The following is a 21,902-nucleotide window of genomic DNA, read 5'->3' on the forward strand; positions in this document are numbered from 1 at the left end:
AGAAGTTCTCTTGATCCGTATTCGAGAAAATATTGGCCCTGTCAGTCCACCCTGAGTACACCTTGGCTCTTCTAAGATTCAGTGACATTTCTGCCATTCACAGGGGAGGAGCCAAGTGCAGAAGCTGTTCCATTTAGAAAAGTGGAGAGGAACGCACAGTGTTAGCTCTTCCAGGGAAAGCATGAAAGCACTGTCTGGGAATTAAGTACACACATCTATCAAGCCCATAAGTCTTAGCCCCAGTTAATATATGATAAAATATTAAACAAAGCCAAATCAAATGAGTTTTTAGGTTTGCTGTATAAGTGGAAAGCAATTTTGAGGTCTGTTGCATAAAAAATTCCAGTTCCGTGGCAGAGTAGCAAATAAATGGGATTGGGGATGGTGGGGGAATAAATCACCCATTGTTATCTCTCGGCTATCAGTTGTGGTTCCTCAGGGCCAACAGAGTGACTTCTCCAGGTTTCCTAACAGGTGGATTTCAAAATCTGCTTTCAGAAATGAACTTGTGTTACGATCAGTGAGTAAATTGTAGGCTTTGTCCTTGCTGTGAGCAATTTGTGGTAACTAACAGTAAGGCCCTGTAATCGTCCCATATTGGTTTTTACTTAATAAAATATTTAATCATAAATGTCTGGATTCTGCATCTCCCACAGGAAGGCATTTCCATGCCCACTGACAAGAATAATTTAGCAGTTTCATAGTTGAGCGCTTAATTACTCATAATTGTGAAGGGTAAGATGTGATGAATTCTTCCTTGATGGACATACTAAATATTTTAACTAAGTAGATGACTTAAAGTAAATTAAGCTAGTGAGATCATTCATTACATTGGTTAAAAGCAATTTGAAAAATACATCATATGCCATTAGAAGATAGTAAGGGTGAAGATTACTTTTGTTGTGCAACTGGAGGTGCTCTTTTGGGATGCCTGGTCGGTAGGAAGAGAAAGGGTTTGGGAGACGGGATTAAGCTTTTGGTGATTTTTTTTTTTTTTTTTTTTGCCATTGTGCCGTTTTGCCTCAGTCCCTAATGAGGATCCTCAGGTATGCGTATGTGGAGGTGGTGATCACAGCCGTTAGAACTCTTCAGACCCTTTGCATAAGCATCACGCATCGCATCTATCCCGTGTCAGGGTCGGGTATCAAAGCCTTGCCCATGAAGCCTGTGGGTGTGTACTGTAAGGAAGATGGCTGGCTTGCTGGCTTGTAGAGCAGTGTTGTATTGCTGAATTACAGAGAAACATAGATGTGAGAGGAAACAGGAATTCAGCTGTTTCAGGAGTCAGCCTACCATGTCACAGCAGCAGCAGCGTGGAGTGTGGTCAAGGGCTCCGGAGCTTCCTGCTTACCATTGGGCAAAGGGGAAACAGCTCGTCTCATTAAATTAAGCTTCTTCTCCTTAGTGCCTTGTTTGGTTTCAGTTCTCTTAATTCTCTGTCCCTGGTGGTTTGAGTAAAGTGTTTGAAACCACTAAAGGTAAAAGGTTGAAGCAGTCCCAAATTTAATCATCTATCACCTTTCTTTAGTGTATCTGAGTGTAATTCCCAGTTCTCTGTGAATTCATTAGAAGACAGCAAGTCATTAAAAGTTAATAAGAAACTATTTGTTTCTGTGTGTGAATAAAACACTTTGTAAGTCTGACATTCTTTTCCACTCATAAAAGCCTTGCTTTTAGCCAGTCTGCATTTCCTCTACCTTTCTAGGTTACTCCTGGATGGGGCACCTCTGATCGCCATTCACAAAGCCAGGTATTACAAGAGGAAGGACGGCCTAGCCCTAGGTCCTGGGCCTTTTGTGACTGCTTTGGAGTATGCCACAGACACCCAAGCCACAGTTGTAGGAAAGCCGGAGAAGACATTCTTTTTGGAAGCGCTGCGGGACACCGGCTGCGAGCCTGAAGAGGCCGTCATGATAGGAGACGTAAGTGAAGAGCCTAGCAGGTGCCCTGAGCTCGCCTGTCCTGCGGGAGAGTCAGCTCAGGAGCAGTGCTCTGGGGAAGCTGACTTCCCGTTCCTGTTAGCAGAGGTAACAGTAAGTGGCCACCCTGTAAAACAGGCTCTCCTCTAGATGCTTAGCTGTGTACTTCTAAAGAACTGGAATTCTGATTATCTGTGACAGTTCTCCATAATGTGATGGGATATATACAATTCAAGAAGCCATTTATGTTGCAACTCAACTAAATGCTTGATATGCTTTTGTAAAAAAAACCTCATACACAGTTCTAGTTTTTTTTAATTGTACTTGTGCAGAGAATAATCTGTACCTAAACAGTTGTACCACTATTGATTTTTGTTCTTAGCATATGCTTTATGGAAGAACTTCCCGATCAGTGTGCCACAAATAGCTAAAGGTATTGATCACCTCGGTGTTTGAGTGACAGGCATGCACCTGGGACCATTAGGGGAGCTGCTGAGCCCTCATGGCTGTGAGCACCTTGTCAACTTACCCCAGCATCTGAGGAAAACGCCATTTCCTGCGGTGCCACACTGGGAGGCAGAGCTGGAAAGCACACTGCCTCACGCTAAGTTGGTGGCGAGGATGCTGTTTCAGTTTTTGAACATGTTAGGCTGGAAGGGACCATCACAGTTATCTGGCCCAAACCTCATTGTACACACCAGGAATCTGAAGCCCACAGAGAATTTTCAGTACCTGAGTTCCCATCACTAACCAGCAGTGTGGGTCCGCCTGGTCTCGGAGCTCTGGACTCTTCCCTAGCTTCCTGAACTTGTGAGGGTAGAAATGTGTCACAGTCCTCATGTCTCTACCCCCATAATAAGCCACCTGACATCCAACAGGCTAATCTTTGAACTTGGTAGTATTTTGAGGGCCCTTCTCAAGCCTTCTGACTCTCTTAGATGTGTGTGAAGAGGTGGTTATCTGAACTCAGAGACTACAGAATTCATGGCAGAGTGGGAGGAGGGAGGGGTTTATCTCCAGGAGATAAGACTTTACTTATATTACAGCTTCTGTGGAGATTTTACATTCACTTTTAAGAGTTTTTGTTGAGGGCCCGGCGGCGTGGCCTAGCGGCTAACGTCCTCGCCTTGAAAGCCCCGGGAGCCCATATGGGCGCCGGTTCTAATCCCGGCAGCTCCACTTCCCATCCAGCTCCCTGCTTGTGGCCTGGGAAAGCAGTCGAGGATGGCCCAAAGCTTTGGGACCCTGCACTCGCGTGGGAGACCCGGAAGAGGTTCCTGGTTCCCGGCATCGGATCGGCGCGCACTGGCCCGTTGCAGCTCACTTGGGGAGTGAAACATTGGATGGAAGATCTTCCTCTCTGCCTCTCCTCCTCTCTGTATATCCGGCTTTCCAATAACAATAAAATCTTTAAAAAAAAAAAGTTTTTGTTGAACAGTATTTTTTGGGAAAAGAACTATCTTTTTAAAGATTTATTTGTTTGAAAGGCAGAGTTACAGAGGAGGAGGGACAGAGAGAGATCTTCCACCCACTGATTCACTCCCAAAGTGACTAGTTAAACCAGGCTGGAGCCAGGAGCCCAAAGCTTCCTCCAGGTCTCTCACATGGCTGGCAGGGCCCAAACACTCAGGCTATCCTTCACTGACTCCCAGGAGCGTTAGCAGGGAGCCAGACCGGATGTGGAGCACTCTGGAGCTAGCACGGAAATAGGATGCTTGCATCACTTGTGTCGCTTGCAGTCACTTTACTACACCACCATGCAAGTTCACATATTTTTATTTTTTTAAGAAATTTACTAATACATTTGATTCTTAAGGTCACAACAAATGCATAATAATTACTACACCACAATTCTCGTTTTTGTGTTACTGTGGCATTAATAAAAAGAAAACAGATTCCGTGTAATTTATAGGTACAGTTATAATAATATAGTATTTTCCTTCCTCTCACTTCTCTTCCTTTCTTAATTTCTGAGATAACATTTTTAATTTACATTACAGTTAAAGGCTTAATGCTCCATTAAATAAAGAGTGCAGCAAGTAAAAAAAAAAGTTGTAATTCAGTGAGGATTAGGCAAGGGCTAAAAACAATAATCAAATGAAAAGATTCTCTTTCACTCATACAGTGAATTTTTAAATAATCACATACCTTTAAAACTATATTTATAGAATGTCATTCTTAACCATTGACTTGACCGAAAAGTAAAAGTTTGACAAATCTAAATTTACAGCTGTTCTGATACACACATTATTTTGTATATTTTCCTTTTTTCTTTTTATCTCCCACATATAAGGGAGAACATAAAGTATTTGTCCTTTTCATCAATATAGTATCTTCCAATTGCATCCATTTTTATTCAAATGGTAGAATTTCATTCTTTTTCACAACTGAATAATCTTCCTGGTGGCCAGTATTAATGGCATGCTCTGAATCCTGCTCAGACATGAGATGGCAGATTTAACTGTCTTGATGTTTCTTCTAGACCTTGGATTTTTAATTGCCATGCATTCATCATCACAGTCAACCAATTACATTTATCCTTGTTTTGAGAGAAATTGGAAAGAGGAAGCCCTGGAATCTCGAGTGGTGTCAGGATTCAAACCCATGTTCTCTAGTGGGAGTTGCTGGCATCCTTAGTGGTCAGTTAGGCACTAGGCCAAATTCACACACTAAGTATACCAATTTGACTTAATTCTGCTTGTGAAAATTGAGTAGAAAATAAGGATAGCAGATTGTGCAGGACACAAATCTCCCTTCTAACTCTTGTTTATTCACTGTGTGCACCTGGAAAGTTGCTAAATGCATCAATTGCATTTTTCCATGATCTGCCTTAAGAGCAGATGGATGAACCTGTGACAAAGCATGAACACTTGTAACTCTGCTGTTTGGTCACTAGGATGACAGCTCTGTTGTTGTCCTCCCTGCTCTGCTTGTCTGATTTCAAAGAGAGGGATTCAAAGCATGGTATGAAAGTAGTAGTATGTCCCATTCTGAGAAATCACATTGGTCAGTAGGAGCTGTTGGCAGCACCAAAAATGTTGGACTAACTGCCTCCTTGGTGCCTTTGTAGGATTGTCGTGATGATGTTGGCGGGGCTCAGGGTGCTGGCATGCTGGGCATCTTGGTGAAAACAGGTATGTGTCTCCTAGGATTCTTTCTCAATCAGAGGGGTAGCACACACAGCTGCTTCAAGATGATCTTTGTAGAAACAGCAGAACCTAGGGCACTTGATTCTCTTTCAGGAACAAAGCAAAAATACTGTAAAGCTTTGGCTCACAGGGAGGAAGACAGTGGGGGCGAGTCGTCGCTGTGGCAGACCTAGCAAGCTCAGGATGCAGAGGTTTCCCTGTCTGGGTGACAGGCAGTGTCTGAAGGATGTCCTGGGGGTTCAGGTCACCACACCAGAAAGAAACCAAGGGCCATGCACTGTGGTGCAGCATATAAATACCTTTGATTTGTTTGCCAGCAGTCAGATGCTCGGGCTGATCTCTTTAGAAACTGGCCAGCTTAGGGATCTGATCCTTTGTACTAATGTCTACATGTTTTAAAAAGTACACAAGATCCCCCCTCTTTTTAAAGATTTATGTATTTGAAAGGCAAAGGTAGAGTGATAACACACTGAATCTTCCATCCTCCGCTGCACTCTCCAAATCGCAACAACTGCTATGATGTCTCGAATAAATTTAGAGAAAAAGAAAGACCTTCCTGAGGAGGATTTAGCTGCTCAGTGTCATGACTGCTCGGACTCAGTGTCCTGCGTGCTGAGTTGCTGTGTGAAATATTGGTGAAGATTCTGTCCCTCCTTGGGCCCTCTGGGAATGACAGGGTTGGATGTTCCTGCTGCCTCTGATGGGAATGATGAAGTCTCCTCAAGGTGAGGAAAGAGCAGGTGTGTGAGCTGTGGGTAGGGTCAGATAGTTGCAGTAGGAACTTAATGAGCTGGATTTAATGAAAAGGTCTTTCTGCCACCAAGTGGCACCTGCTGAATTAGAGTGCATGGTGAGCGGAAATCTTGCTCAAGAGTTTGTCATCAGGCTGTTACACATCACACAAAATGGTTCCATAGATGTCTCTATGAGTTCATTTTCATTCAGTGGTAATGAAACTGTTAAATAGGCTCTTCTCAAAAGGGAAAATTTAAACATAAAATCACCAAAGAGTTACCACAGGGAAAGGTTTTAGAAAAAATGACTATGGTGTTGACTCATGAAGATGTGACTTCAGAAAAGCTATTTTCCATTTAAAAATAGAAGCAAGAGGCTGTAGATGAAGCTACAGTTATATTTGGCAAGGCTCTGGGCAAACAAAGAGTGAAGGAACCGCCTGTCTGCTCATTCCTGGTGTCTGGAGGGAAGCACTGGGGCCTCCTGATACTGACACCGGTAACTAGGAACTAGTTGAAGTAGTAGGCTGTCCCCAGTCTGAGAAGTCACATTGGTCAGTAGGAGCTGTTGGCAGCACCAAAGATGTTGGACTAACTGCCTTCTTGGTGCCACCCAGGAACTAGCAAGCAGAGTTTCCATCTCTGCAGTAAAATGATCATCACCTTCCCAGGAACATTACAACCCTGGGATGTAAGCAAAAATGGAAGCAGCATGAAATGAAGCCAAGAAAAATGGCCATACTCATCATCCTGCTCCAGATCTTTATGATTCCTGCTTTTTGTAGTTTCATTTTCTTACTAAGGAAATCCTGCAATAATTGCTTTTTCTCTTGTATAGTACTCCTGTAAACCACTGAGTTTACTCACATGATTAAGGATTTACACTAAGTGTCAAGACTGGACCCAGGCAGTGGTTGGTTGGCCCATCCCTACCCTCCAGTTGTCCTCCCTTCCCTGCATCCCTGGCTTGGTCTCTGTTGGCTCTGGGTTGTTTTGTTTTGTTTTTAAGAAAGAAAAAGAGGAAGGGGAGGAAGAGAGTGAGGGAGGGAAAAAGAAAGGGAAAGGAAGGAAGATAGATCTTTCTTCTGTCGGTTCACTCCTCAAATGGCCAGAACAGCTAAGGGCTGGGCAAAGCCAAAGCCAGGAGTAGGAACTCTGTCCAGGCCTGCCATAAGGATGCAGGAGCCCAAACACTTGGGCCATCTTTGCTGCTCTTTTTTGTGGCACTGGATCAGAATGGAGTAACCAGGATTCAAACCAGTGCTCATTTGGAATGCTGGCACTGTAGGCAACAGTTTAACCTTCTGCACCATGTGTGCTGCTGTCTGCCTGACACTTGGCTGTGAGCATATATCACAACCTTAGGTTAGTCTGAGAGCAGTCAGCAGCAGCATACTCTGAGATCTCAGAGTATCCCAGCAGGAAGGTTAGTCCAGCTCAGGAAGCAGGCCAGTTTGTACCACTGATCTTTGATTAGAAGAAACCAGTGGTCTAACAGGCAAATAAAACATTGCTTAGACAGGACCACTGGACTCAGGAGTTGGCAGTATAGCAGTAGTTAGTCATTAACTTACTTATGAAAGCAAGTAGAGACCTTGCAAAGAGTTTATGTTTGTTAAGATCTCTGTTCAGAAAAACCTGGCAGTGAAGTCTGTTGTGTGGACCATACTGGACAGATGTGTTCAGGGGGCTGGGAGGAGTGAAGGCTGGGTAATCATGGAAGCATCTTTACCACCACAGCACATAGACGTGGGAAAGGCAGGTTCAGGCAGTGTGCTTGGAGGACACAGCCTCTTAAAGAGGTTACAACATGGTGGTCTGTCATATTGAAGGGGAGCTGGAGTGAGGTGGAAGAAAACTGCAGAGAGAGCAGATAGCTGAGGTAACAGGAGAAAAGAGAAATGCGGAGGCAGCCCTGGGGCAGAGTCCTGTGTCCTGTGTTCCATCCTCCTCACCCTCCCTTCCATCACAACAGGGTGCTCACCATGTTAGGTGGTGGGAAAAGCCTGGGGCATGTAACAGACATAACCCTTGCTGTCACAGAATTCAGTCATCCTGGATTCCAGACATGTTGGAAGGGCGGCAGACATGCAAAGAACAGGTGCACGCAGAGGATAGTAGGGAGTAGAAGTGGCTTGCATGGGCAGGAAAGGGCTGAGCTATGAAGGAGATTGTGAGAAGGGTCCAGCTGGGATGAGGCTCCTCAGGAGAACCAGGTCTACTCCAGGTTAGAGCTGAGTAGACAGAGTGGGAGCAGCCCCTGACAAAGGGCCTGGGAGACTGTCACAGAGATGTGGATTCTTCCTGAAGGGACCCACTGCAGCTGTTGACGTCAGGACCATGCCCACTGTGAAATGGTGCTTCTTGCTGTTGTGGCCGGGATAGGAAGAATTTGGCAGTTGTCCCATCTAGCCCCAGGCATCTGTCACCTTACCCTCCCCACCACCAGGCACTGTCACTTGCTAGGCTGCTAGGGTCGCTGCTTGGCCACAGCCTTGCTACCTCCTGTCACCCTCCTGAGCTGAGGGAGGCCTATGCCTTCTGGAATCCCAGGTTTCCGTTGAAAAGTACTGAGTCACCATTCCTGCTTTAGAGCCAGGTATGAGAAGGAAATGATTTCATCACCTGTTAAGATGTGAAGGCACCCGTGGCTGTGGCCCAGTGCCTGTGACTCTCCGCGGTGAACGTCCTGGGGAGAAGCGCCTCATCGTAGCCTGACGCCTCAGAGGCAGTTAGGGTAGACACAGAGCCCCTGATGCTCTCCAGACCGTGAGGGTTCTTCCGTGGTGGTCTGGGTGCTCGTGGGCTGTGAGTGATTGAATATTCTAGCTAGAGCCTTTGTTCACTGGCTTTCTTCTTATTCCAGGGAAATACCGAGCAGCGGATGAAGAAAAAATTAGCCCTCCTCCTTACCTAACTTGTGAGAGCTTCCCTCATGCCGTGGAGCACATCCTGCAGCACCTGCTCTAAACCGCGGGGACTGGGAACCACGCGCCACACAGCCTTCCTCTCCTCACCCGTCAAGGCCAGCACCACTCAGTGCTGGGCGGGCTCCACCCTCTCCTATTGTGCAGTCTTTGGAAAGAAAGGTATTGCATTGCAGCCAGCCACTAAGCTAATCTCTTTTGTGTTATTTTGTAAAAGAAGAGGAGACACCAAGAAAGGGAAAGCTGAGATTTTGTGCCATTCCTTTTCAAATATTCATTAGGCTTGGATGGCTGAGAGGGGGGAGCCTCTGTGTGGAAAGGGGTTTGCTGATGGAATGGGAGGGGGCTTGGGTTGTGTGCAGTGTTGGCTGGTGGCTTCTCAGTGATAGCAGAGTGTGCTGAAAGGCACATTTTTCTGTCCTTTGGAGATCGAGTTCCACTGTGAAATCTATCAGCAGTGCCAAGTGAGGACAGGACTGGAGCAGAATGCATTGTCCTGAGCCCAAGTGGTCCAGTGAGTTTGTTTTAACAGATGTTGAAAACTGTATTTTCTCTGCATTCCCAGCACAGATGACTTCTTTTTCTCTTCATTAGCCAGAGATGACTAATTTAAATTTAGAACCTGATTTTAATTTAAAATAATATTTCCATTAATAACCTATTCATTGCAGATACCTATTATCATGTGTAACAGTTGTTTTGGAAATTTTATGTAAAATTAAAACTATCAGTATTTTACAGATGTTTTAATTAGACATTGTTATTAACAGGAACAGTGCAGAAACTAAAATCAAGCCTTTAATGTCTTATAGACCATGCATTTTTGAAGTTAGTGTCCACTAGGGTCCTATTAACTGTACATTTGCAAGATTTCATTATTTTTGCCTCTGACACTAGGGGAGAAATCTTTTAGAAGCTATTGGGACAGATTCGAGCTTTTATGTACTTGGATACTACAGCTGTAAAATGAAATCTCGTCTTGTAGTTTGGATTATTCTTCTCATGTTAAACCCAGCAAAATGAAGAGGCCTAAGTAAGTAATGATTTTCCTGGTGCATTTGCATACTGTGATAATCCTGGGCCTTGGCAGTTGTTTTATGGGGCTCTTGGGCATTGAATTATTAGAATGTAATTGTACATCATTGTAGTGTTCACCTTATTGAAGCTCATACGGATGTTAATGAGCTTTGGGTTCTGATGCTTGTTTAGAAACCAGCTTGGACTCGAATAGAAAGGAGCAAAGCTAAATAAATGGTAGTTGAGTGAGCACTGTATTCTCATTTTTGTGTTAGTCCTTGACCATCCTAGAGGGCAGATGGCAGGTGCCATATGACCACCACCCCGAGTCGGAAAACAGAGGCAGCTGTGCGTTGGTGCTCTGACCTCAGGCAAATCACTTTGCTGTCTGTGTCCACACTGGAGCTGTGACAGTGCCCCCAGCCAGAGTTGCTGGGAGCACTGGGCACGTGAACCATACACTGAGGATGTGGAAGAGAACTGAACAGATGGCAGGTGACCATGGCATGGCTCAGGCAGAACTGTCCAGGTTTAAGAGGCAGAACAGAGCAGGTGGTACCGACCTCCATGCTCAGCTCTGGAGAAAGTTTAGCTGAGGCTGCACTGTAGTTGGGCTGCCAGGGGACGAGGCACTCGGCATAACAGGCAGAGGACACTGGCCATGGCCAGGTGCCTGGTGCCTGGACCACACTCAGTCCACCTGGTGATTGACCTGCTACTTGGGCCGCTCCCATCAGTGATTTCATGTGTTGGCTGGCAGCAACACGCTAACCTGATGACTGTGGGAAATAAGAAAATAAGACAAGTTTTGTCCTGTGAACTCTTTCTTGCTGAGAGCCAAGGAGAATGCATGAGATGCTACTTAGGAACCCCATGAAGATGACTTGAGTGCCCAGCCTCTAGCATCTTTCTGTCTACGGGGGAGCAAGATGTTCCTCCTTGCCGCAGGGCACTTGCTAGGCTGTGCTTGCCTTCACATCCTCTGCTTCCCACCAACAGAACTGTGCCCCATTCTTTTAATATCTGCTGCATTACAGATAGGCACTCAGTTATTAAACCAATAAAAACTAAATATAATGGGTTTAATGCTAGAAGGGATAGCTATGGATAGGAAAGAGAAAATGCCTAGTTTTGGGACTGGTGCCTTTAAGCTGGTAGACTCAAGTCCCTGCCACTCATGGGGAAAACCAAACTGAATTCCTGGCTCCTAGCTTCAGCCTGGCACAGCCCAGGTTGTTGGATTTGGAAAGTGAACCAACAGATAGAAGAGCTGTCTCTGTCTCTGCCTTTCAAATAAAATGAAAAAATAAATAAGGTGGGATTTTGTTTTGTTTTGTTTTGTTTTGTTTTTTTCAACAGACCCAAGGTTTCACAGCACCAGGTAGGCACGTGAAGCAGGGTAGCAAAGACAGGAATTAGCTAACCATTGGTGAATGGAATGATTGGCACCCTAGGGTCACTGTCCATCCTGGGTAGCCAGAGAGCCAGCCCCAGCCACAGCCAGAGGGTGGAAGGGCCAGTGCTTTCAGGGAAGACAGAGCCCTGCAGAGTAAGCTGTGGGGCTAGTGGCCGTAGTGGAGGGCCAAGGGGAGGTGTGGAGCTGAAGTCATAGATTGGGTGACAGTTTTGCTTAAGACAGCAGTCCCAGGGACCCCATCCCCTGGGAACGTCAGGAACAGAGGCTGGGATGGGAACGGAAAGTTCATCTGGCCTGACTGGTTCCTGGAGGAAGAGTCTTGCCAAGTCCCCGACAGATCTGAAAATGTATTGCAAAAGTAAAGAAAAATTCCTTAGGAAAACTTTTCTAAATAAGGAATGCTACAGGAAATTGTTCACCAAAATTTTATGAAATCTTACCAGTGAGAAAAAAAATTCTCCATTATGAAGATACATACAATTGAAATCTTAAGTTTTTTGTTGACATCTGTCATGAAAAATGAATGAAAATATCTCAGATTTCCAAAATAAGGCAGCTGTCCAAAGTAATGCTGTTTTCAAGAGCAGCCAAGGTTAGATAGGGGGAAAAATGATTTCAAACAGACTCAAACTCCTTCTGCCAGGCCACGTATTTCTGGGTCAGATTCTTCGCTGAGGGCTTGGTGTGTGCCAGGACATCCAGAAAGTCAGCAGTGGTCACCGTGTCCAACTGGATCCCAGCTAAATTGCTGTTCTCTAGACAAAAACACAATGGGAATTGTGCAACCATCGACCTTCTAGTGATCAATGCGCCTGCAATGCTAATAGACCTTCCTTCAAGACGATGCATAATGCAGCATTCTTAATGGTTCTTGCAGCAGGGGGCAAGACTGAAGAGGGCTGGGAGAAACTCGCTAATGTACAACTGAGTTAGCCCCTGAAACCCAAACCCTGTGAGTTCATTGTACTCACTATCACAGTATTATTTAATATTTATATAGCGCCTCAAATGGGTCCAGCCCAACAGCAGAGTGTGCCAGATAAATGGAAGGCCTAGCCCCAAGGAGAGTCTCCTTGGTGGGCAAAGTGAGGAAGGAGCTGCATGCGCAGAGGGATGATTTGCCCAAAGAACTTGTTGCCACTGTGAAGGGCTACCAAACGCAGGTGCCAGGCTCCACCTGCTGGTGAGAGTCAGAGTTTTCAACACGGATTTTCCCAGAACCACTACTTGGTACAGCCAACCATACCTGCCTGGTGATTTTCAAGAGCACTGAAGATCTTCCGCACTGGCCGCATGGCTGCCTCCCTGCACACCAGCTTGATGTCCGATCCTGAGTAGCCCTCAGTCTCCTAAAACAGCCACAGCCCAGTCACCACTCAGCACGCAGGATGCGGGAGGCCCTCACATCATCATGGGCAGGACCCGGGATCAGCACCTGGGCTTACCTCCTATCCCTGTCCTCCATGAAGCATACAAAGGTTCCCAGATACACAGTGTTTCAGGCAAGCCAAGCTCTAACATAGCGGGGTCACCTAAGTAGCCAAGAAGCAAGTACCTACCACCACCCAAACTGTAAGACACTGGTGAGTGACTGTGGGTCCCTGGTGCCCAGCTCCAAGGAGGGTCCAACTGGTGGGCATGTCGATCCTTGTAAATAAAGGTTGTGCCTGTCTCTGAAGTACTGCAGAGGACATCAGAGCAGAGGATGGAGCTGCCTAGTTTTTGTGTTTTCAAAAGACTGTGGCTTATCTGCTACCAATTTTACATACGGAGAAGCTGAGGCTCTGAGAGTGAGAGACTTCCCTGAGGTCTCAGGGCTGCTCAGTGTCAGGGCCAGGCCACGGTTTAGCCATTGATGCTGTGAATCTAACCCTCACTCCATCCCTGCTAACTCAGGTGTTTCTGCGTGAATGTTGCCAAGTACCAAGGTGTCCATTCCTTCCCAAAAGGGGGTCCTTGACCTTGCTGGGGCACCTGGACTTGGCAAATGTATGCACAAAGTGGCTCCTGAAAGCTGCTTTCAGGCCCCATGGCTTGTAGCACCCCCCACTCCCACCCTGGAGCAGCTTGCCTGGCCCAGCACACTGTACTCAAGCTCTGTGCGCAGCTCCAGGGCTCTGTTCTCGCTCACAGGTGGCAGCCAGTGGTGGATCATGGCCTGTCTGGCCTCCCGGCTGGGGAGATCCACCAGAATCCTCTTCTCCAGGCGGCGTAACATGGCACAGTCCAGCTCCCTGAAATGAGAGCCGACCATCAGAGAACTAGGTGGGGCAGCCAGCACACTGCAGAAGCATCGACTGTGCAGGAAGAACCTTTCGGCTTAGCAGGAAGCAATTTAGCAGTCACTCCACGTCTGTGTCTAGGTGGAGAGGAGGGTGATTTTGTACTCTGGAAGAAAGGATTGGAGGAAGAGAAGAGGCAGGCAGGGCTAAAATATTGGGAGAGAAACAATGAACAACCAAATATAAGAGCATTCTTCCTGCCCTCATCACCAGGGCGGTTTGCTAAGTCTGACTTACCACCGTCGCCCATAGAGCATATGGAGCCTTCCCCTTCAAGCTCTCTGTTTAAACTCCAAGCTCTTAAAGGGGCAGAAACCATCTGTTTGAGTTTCTAGTAGAGTAATTAGGAGATGCCTCAAGGTGACGATGCAGTTCTCATTCACAGAGACACTGAGAATGTCTGAAGTGTCCACTCGGTTTTCTTACCCTCACTTTCAATCTGTCCATGTTTCCTTTTAAATTGAAAGTGGGAACATACTTCTGAGGAACAGATCTGAATCCCAAATCCAAGTGAGCTGATGTCATCAAAGACTGTCCTATGGTTCCTCTGGCTTCTGGTTGGCAGTCCAGTCCATGGTCCCGGGATGACTATTTTTTTTTTTTTAAGATTTATTTTTATTGCAATGTCAGATATACTGAGAGAGGAGGAGAGACAGAGAGGAAGGTTTCCTATCTGGTGATTCACTCCCTAAGTGACCACAACGGCTGGTGCTGTGCCGATCCAAAGCCAGGAGCCAGAAACTTCCTCTGGGTCTCCCACGCTGGTTCATGGACCCAAGGCTTTGAGCCATCCTCGACTGCTCTCCCAGGCCACATGCAGGGAGATGGATGGGAAGTTGAGCTGCCGGGATTAGAACTGGCGCCCATATGGGATCCTGGTGCGTGCAAGGTGAGGACTTTAGCCATGGCACCGGGCCCAACAGACTATGATAACAATGATTTGCATTTGCTTTGTTCTTTGCCAGTCATACCCTGTTGAGATTCCACTGTCTTCCCCCCAAGCACAACTTGTCCCCTCCGCAGAAGGTCACCACATATATTCAAGGGACAGAGTCCTGGATAAGAAACCATTTGTGGGCCTGGCATGATAGCCTAGCGGTTTAAGTCCTCACCTTGCATGCTTGCATGTGCTGGGATCCCATATGAGTGCCAGTTGGTGTCTCAGCTGCCTCATCTCCATCTACCTCCCTGCTTGTGGCCTGAGAAAGCAAAGATGGCCCAAAGCCTCGGGACCCTTGGGGAGACCTGGAAGAAGCTCCTGTCTCCTGGCTTCTGATCGGTTCAGCTCTAGCTATTGCGGCCACTTGGGGAGTGAACCAGTAGATGTATATCTGCCTTTCCAATAAAAATAAACAAATAAATAAATCTTTTTTAAAAAAGAAAAGAAGCGAAGCGAACTGTGCTTCCCAGCAAGCCACTGCTTTCCTTGGCTGTCCAGTCCAAGTCAGCTCATCTTTGCTCAGCTGGTTTCCTCCTTACTCACAGGCTCCGTGCTGAGATGATGCCTGCAGCAGGTGCTGCCTCTTCTCACTGGTCAGGGCCCTGACTCACCAGTTCCATATCTGAAATATCATCCCTGCATATGATTATCAAAGCAACTTTGCCTCTCATACCTAAGGGCTGTTCTGGCAGAAGGCAGTTTGTGTTGAAACAAAATATTAAAACAAGACACTTTATGAGTTTTAGAGTTGTTGAGGAATGATCACATTCTCTTCTGTTTACTCCCCAAACCCTTCTGCAACACCACTGCTGGGTGGTGGTGGCTGTTTAATGGCATAAACCTACAAAGCAAAGGGAATAGAAGAACTGATAATAAGAAAAGTTTAAAAGCTGGACAGCACAGTGATGAGTTGAAAACTAACTTAGCAGACCCAAGAAGCTCCTTACTAAATCAACAGTGAAGAAATGGTCGGGGGGGGGGGGGCAGGGGCAGTGTTGTAGTATAGTGGAGAAAGCCACCACCTGTGATGCCAGCATTTCAGAATGAACAGTTCATTGTGGTGCTGGTAAGAAGGTTCTGGAACACAAAATCTGTACAGTGTGTCCAAATGTGCTGAGCACTGCCGAGATGGTCATGAAGGATGTGTGCCTGTGTTAGGAGGAAAGGTGGAAGAGAGAAGAAAAGAAGAAAAGGAGGGGAAGAGAAAGCGAGACCTTGAACGTTCACCTTTTAGGAATTCAGCTCAACATATCGGCATTTGCCACCACCTGCCATGGGTGCTGTCACTGCTAAGCCTCAAAGGTACAGAAAGGAGTCAGAACAACTCCTTCCTTATGGAAGCTGCAGCAATGTTGGTCCCACGCCCAGAGACCAAGGAAGGAGAGAAAACGACTCATGGAATGGACACAGCAGGGCTGCAGGAGCAGCTTCTACTGTCGCCCAAGGCAGCCCCTCCTGAAAAGGCAGGGTTCTTCAGTAGCGGTGTCTCGTTGTCACCGTCCCTTCTGGAGGGACATGCCACTGAGGAGAAGCCAGGGTGGCTGGGATGGGGGGTGGCAGAGATGGAGGTGGGAAAACAATCCCTCACTATGGATGTCTATTGATCAGCTAAAGCAAGAGATTCACCTCAAAACTGCTTGTGGGCGCAAAATAAGTGCAACTCTCTGACAGCCAGGCCTGATGAATGCCCTTTTAATGGCATCAATAATAATATAATCATACAAAGGAGGAAACGGGGGACAAATGGAATATACCCAAGAATCATTCTTTATGTCAATATATTTATATAAAAAACAATTTTTTACCTGTGGCAACCAGCAAAGACTCCCCTTAGTGCCTGCATTTGGATCTTTAAACCTGATTACTCTGTTCTCACCCCACATTTCTTTGGGGTGTTTGGTACCTTGCATCACTTCAGAGGCCAAAACACCCAGCAAGTGTGGGACAGGTAAGACAGGAAAAGAGAGAAGGCTCCCAGACCTTGGAGCCTGGCCTGCTGCCAGGTGGAGGGTACAGCACCCACTGGTCATCTGGAGAGCTTACATGTACCCCACAGCCTTGCACCTGACTGCCCAAACCTCCAGGTTTCTCCCTTAAGACCTTGTGGTTCTAAGAACAGAGACCACTTGAGATTTTATAGAATTTGGAAAGCAAATGTAATCCTATTTCTTTTTTAAATAATTCTTGGCATGGTAAGAGCAAAGCACACTACAGCCCATCCACTGCACCCACTGTGGACTGACTGAGCCCAATGACTGTTGCAGAATGGATGGCAGAGCTTAAGACTGGGGTAAGGGAGGGTGTAAATGGGGTACCTGTGGATACAGCACTGAAGGTTCCACCTGTGAATACAACACTGAAGGTTCCTTTGTCTTCCCCAGAGAGCTGCACCCTGCAGACCAAAACCTACACAGTCCCATGTGCATAAGCCAGTCTCAGCATTCCCTGAATCTACTCTTGGCCATCCGCATTGTTTCCACTCAGGTCATTTCTTCACAGGATCTTCCCCTTGTGTCTATCAGAAGTCAAGCGACTTTCACAGGTCCACATCAAGTGCTTCACACTCTACAAAGGCCTAATCTTGGTTTGTTTTCACATCTGTCATTCAATTGCCTCCCCGCCCTATATGAAGCAACTTCCCAAAACTCATGGAAATAGCACATCTAGACAGACTCATTGTGGTACAAAATGTTTTTATTATACTATGAAGTTTTTGAAGATCCCTCATGTAATTTTATCCTCTTAATACTGTTATTGTTATATATTTGAATGGCACAGTAATAGAGACCTTTCATCTACTGGTTCATTCCTTCAAATGCCCACATCAGCTAGGGTTAGGCCAGGCCAAAGCCAGGAGCCTGGAACACAATCTAGGTGACCTGTGGAAGGACCTCCTCCTAGAGCCCAGCCTCTTCCTGGAGCACAGCAAAGCATGTGATCACAGTGAAAGCCTGCTAATCGTTGCTATGGAAATGTCTACACAGAGGAGGGAGTTCATATGGGAAGAAGTTGGTTTACACGGGCAAAATAGCATGTCCTCTGGGCTGGGGCAAATGTGGCTGAAAAATTATTAAAGTAGGAGCCATGGGGCCATACACTGGAGACACACTTTTGGTGTGAGCTTTTTTTTTCCCTCCCCCACCACACCCTCTTTAAAATCAAGCAAGACCAGTGTGATGGTCTCTGGGCTCTTACAATGTCTTCTAAATGTCAGAACAGTTTTTAGTTTTTCCATCAGTCACAGTAATTCCAGGTGTCTGACGGTTAATTGGGTGCCTGGAACTGCTGACCCTTTTGAAAACAGCAAGGCACCAAGAGTTGCAGCCTGTTTCCCATACGCCTCTTTACACCTTCTACAAACTTCCACAGAGCTCAATAGCAGTGGGAAGATGGCATCTGCGCTAATGGCCCTGCTCAATCTCTTGGTTCTCCCTGGCCTCTAAGGCCTAAGTTGCTGTACACCCAGCAACTGCAGTGGGTCAACTTGGCCCTGTTTGTGTTCACTCAACGTCATATGTGTCTGTTACCCTAGGAGGTGATAGTAAAGAACAAACACCTGTTGATCTACTCTTTGCTTATTTATACACACCACATCACAAATGAGCTCTTATTTCTTGCTTCCTGCCTAACCCTCTTGGAGATACTAGAAACCAGAGGAGGTGCTCCTGGGGAGAGAGTGCTGAATGAAAAAAGGCTGCAGGCCACTCCCTGCTGACAGGGAGGAAGTGACTGCCCCTTTGAGACAGAATGGGAATGCCCTAGGTTCACAGGCAGTAAAGGGGAGCCTGCAGCCCTGAAGTTGTTGTCAGTGAGAATTACACTAACCACAATGATTTCTTTGCATCCAGTCACCATTAGTTAGGTATGGCTCTGTTATTTCCCCAGAAAAGGGGGGACTGTTGAATCAGATGTTTGCTGCCTCGTGTGTAATTCTAAAGCCAAGAGAAAGATCTGGCCAAATCTTGAGAAAAATACTCTTTCCTCACAGGACATTAGCACCATATACTAAGGGACTTAAAGGCCCATTTGGGGCCCAGCACAGTAGCCTAGCAACTAAAGTCCTTGCCTTGCATGCGCCAGTATCCCATATGGGCACCCATTCAAATCCCGGCCACTGTGTTTCCCATCCAACTCCCTGCTTGTGGCCTGGGTCCCTGCACCCACATGGGAGATCTGGAGGAGGCCCCTGGCTCCTGGCTTCAGATCAGCACAGTTCCGGCCATTGTGGCTGCCTGGGGAGTGAATCATTAGAAGAAAGACCATCCTCTCTGTCTCTCCTTCTCTCTGTATAACTGACTTTGCAATAAAAAAATTAAAAATAAATCTTTCTTTAAAAAGCCCATTTAAACCGGTTGATAACACTCATCTGACATCCCAAAATCTATCCTAAAACAATAACTGGAATTTGACCCAAATATTTTTGTGTAAGGAGGTTCGTTTCAGTCTTATTTAAAATGGAAGACGTTTGGGGAACTTGCATATGCTCAACAGAAAGAGAATAACCAACTAATTATGTTACAGTCACATGTGACAATTTTGGGCAAAGCCCAATTTTCTGGAATTATTGAATGTTCTTACTGCAATGTTACATCAGAGAAGCAGACACCAATGGGAATATAAAATGGTGGATCCTTTATGGAGGGAAATTTGGCAGTCTCCACCACAATTTCATGATCGAACAATTCTACTTCTAGGAACTTACCCCAAAGATACACTAGTAAACACAGAAGGTAATATATGCACACTGCTACTTACTGTGGCATTATTTTTAATAGCAAGAGTAAGAATAACCCAAATGCCCGTCATTAGGTGACTGGTGGGATAGATTATCACATACTCCAAATGCAGCACTACATAGCTCTAAGGGGAGTACAAAAGAACTTCATGTTCTTATTTGGAAAGATCTCAGCTAAGGGGAAAAAAATCAAGATACAGAGTAATTTGTGCAATTTGCCAACTTCTATGTTAGAACCCAAATTCTTTTTTTAAAAAAGATTTATTCATTTTTACTGGAAAGGCAGATATATAGAGAGAAGGAGAGACAGAGCGGAAGCTCTTCCTTCCATTGATTCACTCCCCAAGTGGCTGCCATGGTCAGAGTTGAGCCAATCTGAAGCCAGGATCCCGGAGCCTCCTCTGGGTCTCCCAAGTCGGTGCAGGGTCCCAAGGCTTTGAGCCATCCATGACTGCTTTCCCAGACCACAAGAAGGGAGCTGGATGGGAAGAGGGGCTGCTGAGATTAGAACCAACCCCAAATGGGATCCAGGCGTGTGCAAGGCAAGGACCTTAGCAACTAGGCTACTGTGCTGGGCCTTAGAACCCAAATTCTTAAAAAAAAAAAAAAAAAAAAAGGCATTGAGAGTTCAGCTGTAGAAAGTATGAGAGTTTGTCTCAGTATAATGTCTGTCTATTCCAGTGAGTCTCAACTGGACAGTGTTATAATTTAGCCCACTGTCGTCTAATATGGGCAGCTGGGTTATTGCTACTCTTTTGCTGTTAATGATAGTGATGTAGTGAATACCAGAGTGTGCCTCAACCCTTGGAAGAGGAACAGTTCACTAAGGCACAGTTTACTAAGCATATATAGTACCGTTGCAATGTTATTTATCCATAAACATTAATTTTTGAAGAACCATTCTCTATATGTTATTCAGGTTGACAGAAGGAACCAGCTAGGGACACAGAATGGGGAAAATGTATGTAAGTACTATATTTGATAGAAGGCTTACATACAGAATATATTAAGACTTTGTAATTCAATATCAAAAAGAACTTTTTAAATGTGTATAGGATTTGAAGATACTTCACCCAAGAAATACTCAATTAACCAACAAGTATATGATAAGATATTCAGTATCTTTAGTTACAATGGAAATAGTGTAAATTGAAATCATGACACCACTTCTCAATCCACTTCGATAACTATCCTGTAATAAAAAAGATAGACAATAACAGATGTTGGTAAGCATGTGGAGAAACTGGAACCCTCTTTTCTGTGTGAATGGAAAATGATAAACCACTTTGGGACACAGTTCAGCTGTTCCTCAGATAATGAAACAGAGGCCTATTTCATAGCCCAGTCATCCCACTAAGAGGTAGAAAAATGGGAAAATCTCTTGCGACAGAAAATAGATTAGTGGTTGCCAAGTGCTAGAGATAGATGGATTACAGGGTGATTCTAATGGGTACAGATTTTTTTTTTGAGGGTAAAGAGAAATTGTTCTAACATTGATTGCGGTGATGGCTATAAAGCCCTGTAAAACGTTGCAGTCACAGATATGACACTTCCTTCAGGAACACTGCCTGTGTGACAGGGTCCTGTGTGATCACACTGCAGCTAAAAACTTCCCATTACCCAGTGACGTGCAGCCATCAATCCATGTAAGCATGATGTCTTACTCACATGTTTGTGTACACAAACCTGTGGTGCTTCCAGCTGTCTCAAGACAGAACTACACCTACTTCAAGTGACTGTTACTTTGAATTCACCTTATTGCACTTTTAATCATTGCTTCACTGTGTACTTCTTTCACTTCACTTATAAAAAAATTACTGTAGAATTTTTGTGCCTTGCTATGCCTGTAGCAGCAAATGCATGTCATGTTGAATGTGTCCACCTTGAGTAACTGACCTGAGCCATCTTGGTTTGTATAAGTACACTCTGTCCTGTTCACTCTGGATGTGTTCACACAACAACACAATTTCCCAATGACATATTTCTCAGAACATATCCCCAACATTAAGCAAAGCATGACTATGCAAGACCATCAAATTGCACACTTCATATAAGTGAGTTGTGCAGTATGCAAGTTATGTCTTAACAAAGCTTTATACATTTCCCAAAACTAGTACAGTTGCACTAAACAAGTAATGAAATCATATTGATACCAGTGTTGGAAGAAAGATTAATGACTGCTCATTAGTTACCACTACAAATTGTTAGGACACAAGTACCTGACACTAAAAATCAAAGACAAAGAATCCTGTTTTTCTACTAATAAACCCTACTGGATGAGCAAAAAAAAGTTTCTGTTGTAGCATTCCAACTGACAAGAGCAATGAGAAAATTAACTTGCACCTACAGTGAAATAACTATTCAGATAAAGAATATCAAGGGATGTTAAGTCCATTGATACCAACCATACATTGTGAAGGAACCAGACTGACACAATCTGAATCCACTATTCATTGAACCTTGGCATAATCAAAAAGGAGGAAACAATACATTCTGCATACCATGCAAATATATGTATACATACAATACATAACAAATATGTGTATGCACATAATGCAACAGGATATGCATAACATCACCCATGAAGTACATGTGCTGAGAAATTTCTATCGATCTGAATTTGATCAATATAAATTAGAGAATCATTTTAGGGGTAAGAAGAACAAGGTAACTACTACCACAAGGATACATTGAGTCAAATCCAAAAAGTTGTGACTCTCTGCCAGTTTCCTTGGCAATCAACAAGTCAAGGAAGTAAAAGATGGTCCCAATGCTTGAGGCC

General features: G+C 45.2%; 2 protein-coding genes across 5 annotated transcripts in view; one reads left to right on the forward strand and one right to left on the reverse strand.

The window, feature by feature from the left end:
• The window catches only part of HDHD2 (haloacid dehalogenase like hydrolase domain containing 2), a 32,759-nt gene extending 22,763 nt beyond the window's left edge, over positions 1-9,996 (forward strand). Inside the window, exons 5-7 of the mRNA XM_058677018.1 lie at positions 1,706-1,922; positions 4,990-5,053; positions 8,669-9,996. Coding sequence (XP_058533001.1) covers positions 1,706-1,922; positions 4,990-5,053; positions 8,669-8,772 — 385 coding nt within the window. The 3' untranslated portion in view covers positions 8,773-9,996. The remainder of the gene's footprint in view (positions 1-1,705; positions 1,923-4,989; positions 5,054-8,668) is intronic.
• A 1,576-nt stretch (positions 9,997-11,572) lies between these two features.
• The window catches only part of KATNAL2 (katanin catalytic subunit A1 like 2), a 210,540-nt gene continuing 200,210 nt past the window's right edge, over positions 11,573-21,902 (reverse strand). For 3 of the 4 annotated variants that reach the window (XM_058677015.1, XM_004579515.3, XM_058677017.1), the window contains 3 exons: positions 13,235-13,397; positions 12,410-12,512; positions 11,573-11,918 (listed from right to left, as the gene is read on the reverse strand). In XM_058677015.1, the coding sequence (XP_058532998.1) occupies positions 11,779-11,918; positions 12,410-12,512; positions 13,235-13,397 (406 nt within the window). In that variant the 3' untranslated portion in view covers positions 11,573-11,778. The remainder of the gene's footprint in view (positions 11,919-12,409; positions 12,513-13,234; positions 13,398-21,902) is intronic. The other variant, XM_058677016.1, reaches the window with a different exon arrangement.

This window comes from Ochotona princeps, chromosome 18 (assembly GCF_030435755.1).
Source record: "Ochotona princeps isolate mOchPri1 chromosome 18, mOchPri1.hap1, whole genome shotgun sequence".
Lineage (NCBI taxonomy): Eukaryota > Metazoa > Chordata > Mammalia > Lagomorpha > Ochotonidae > Ochotona > Ochotona princeps.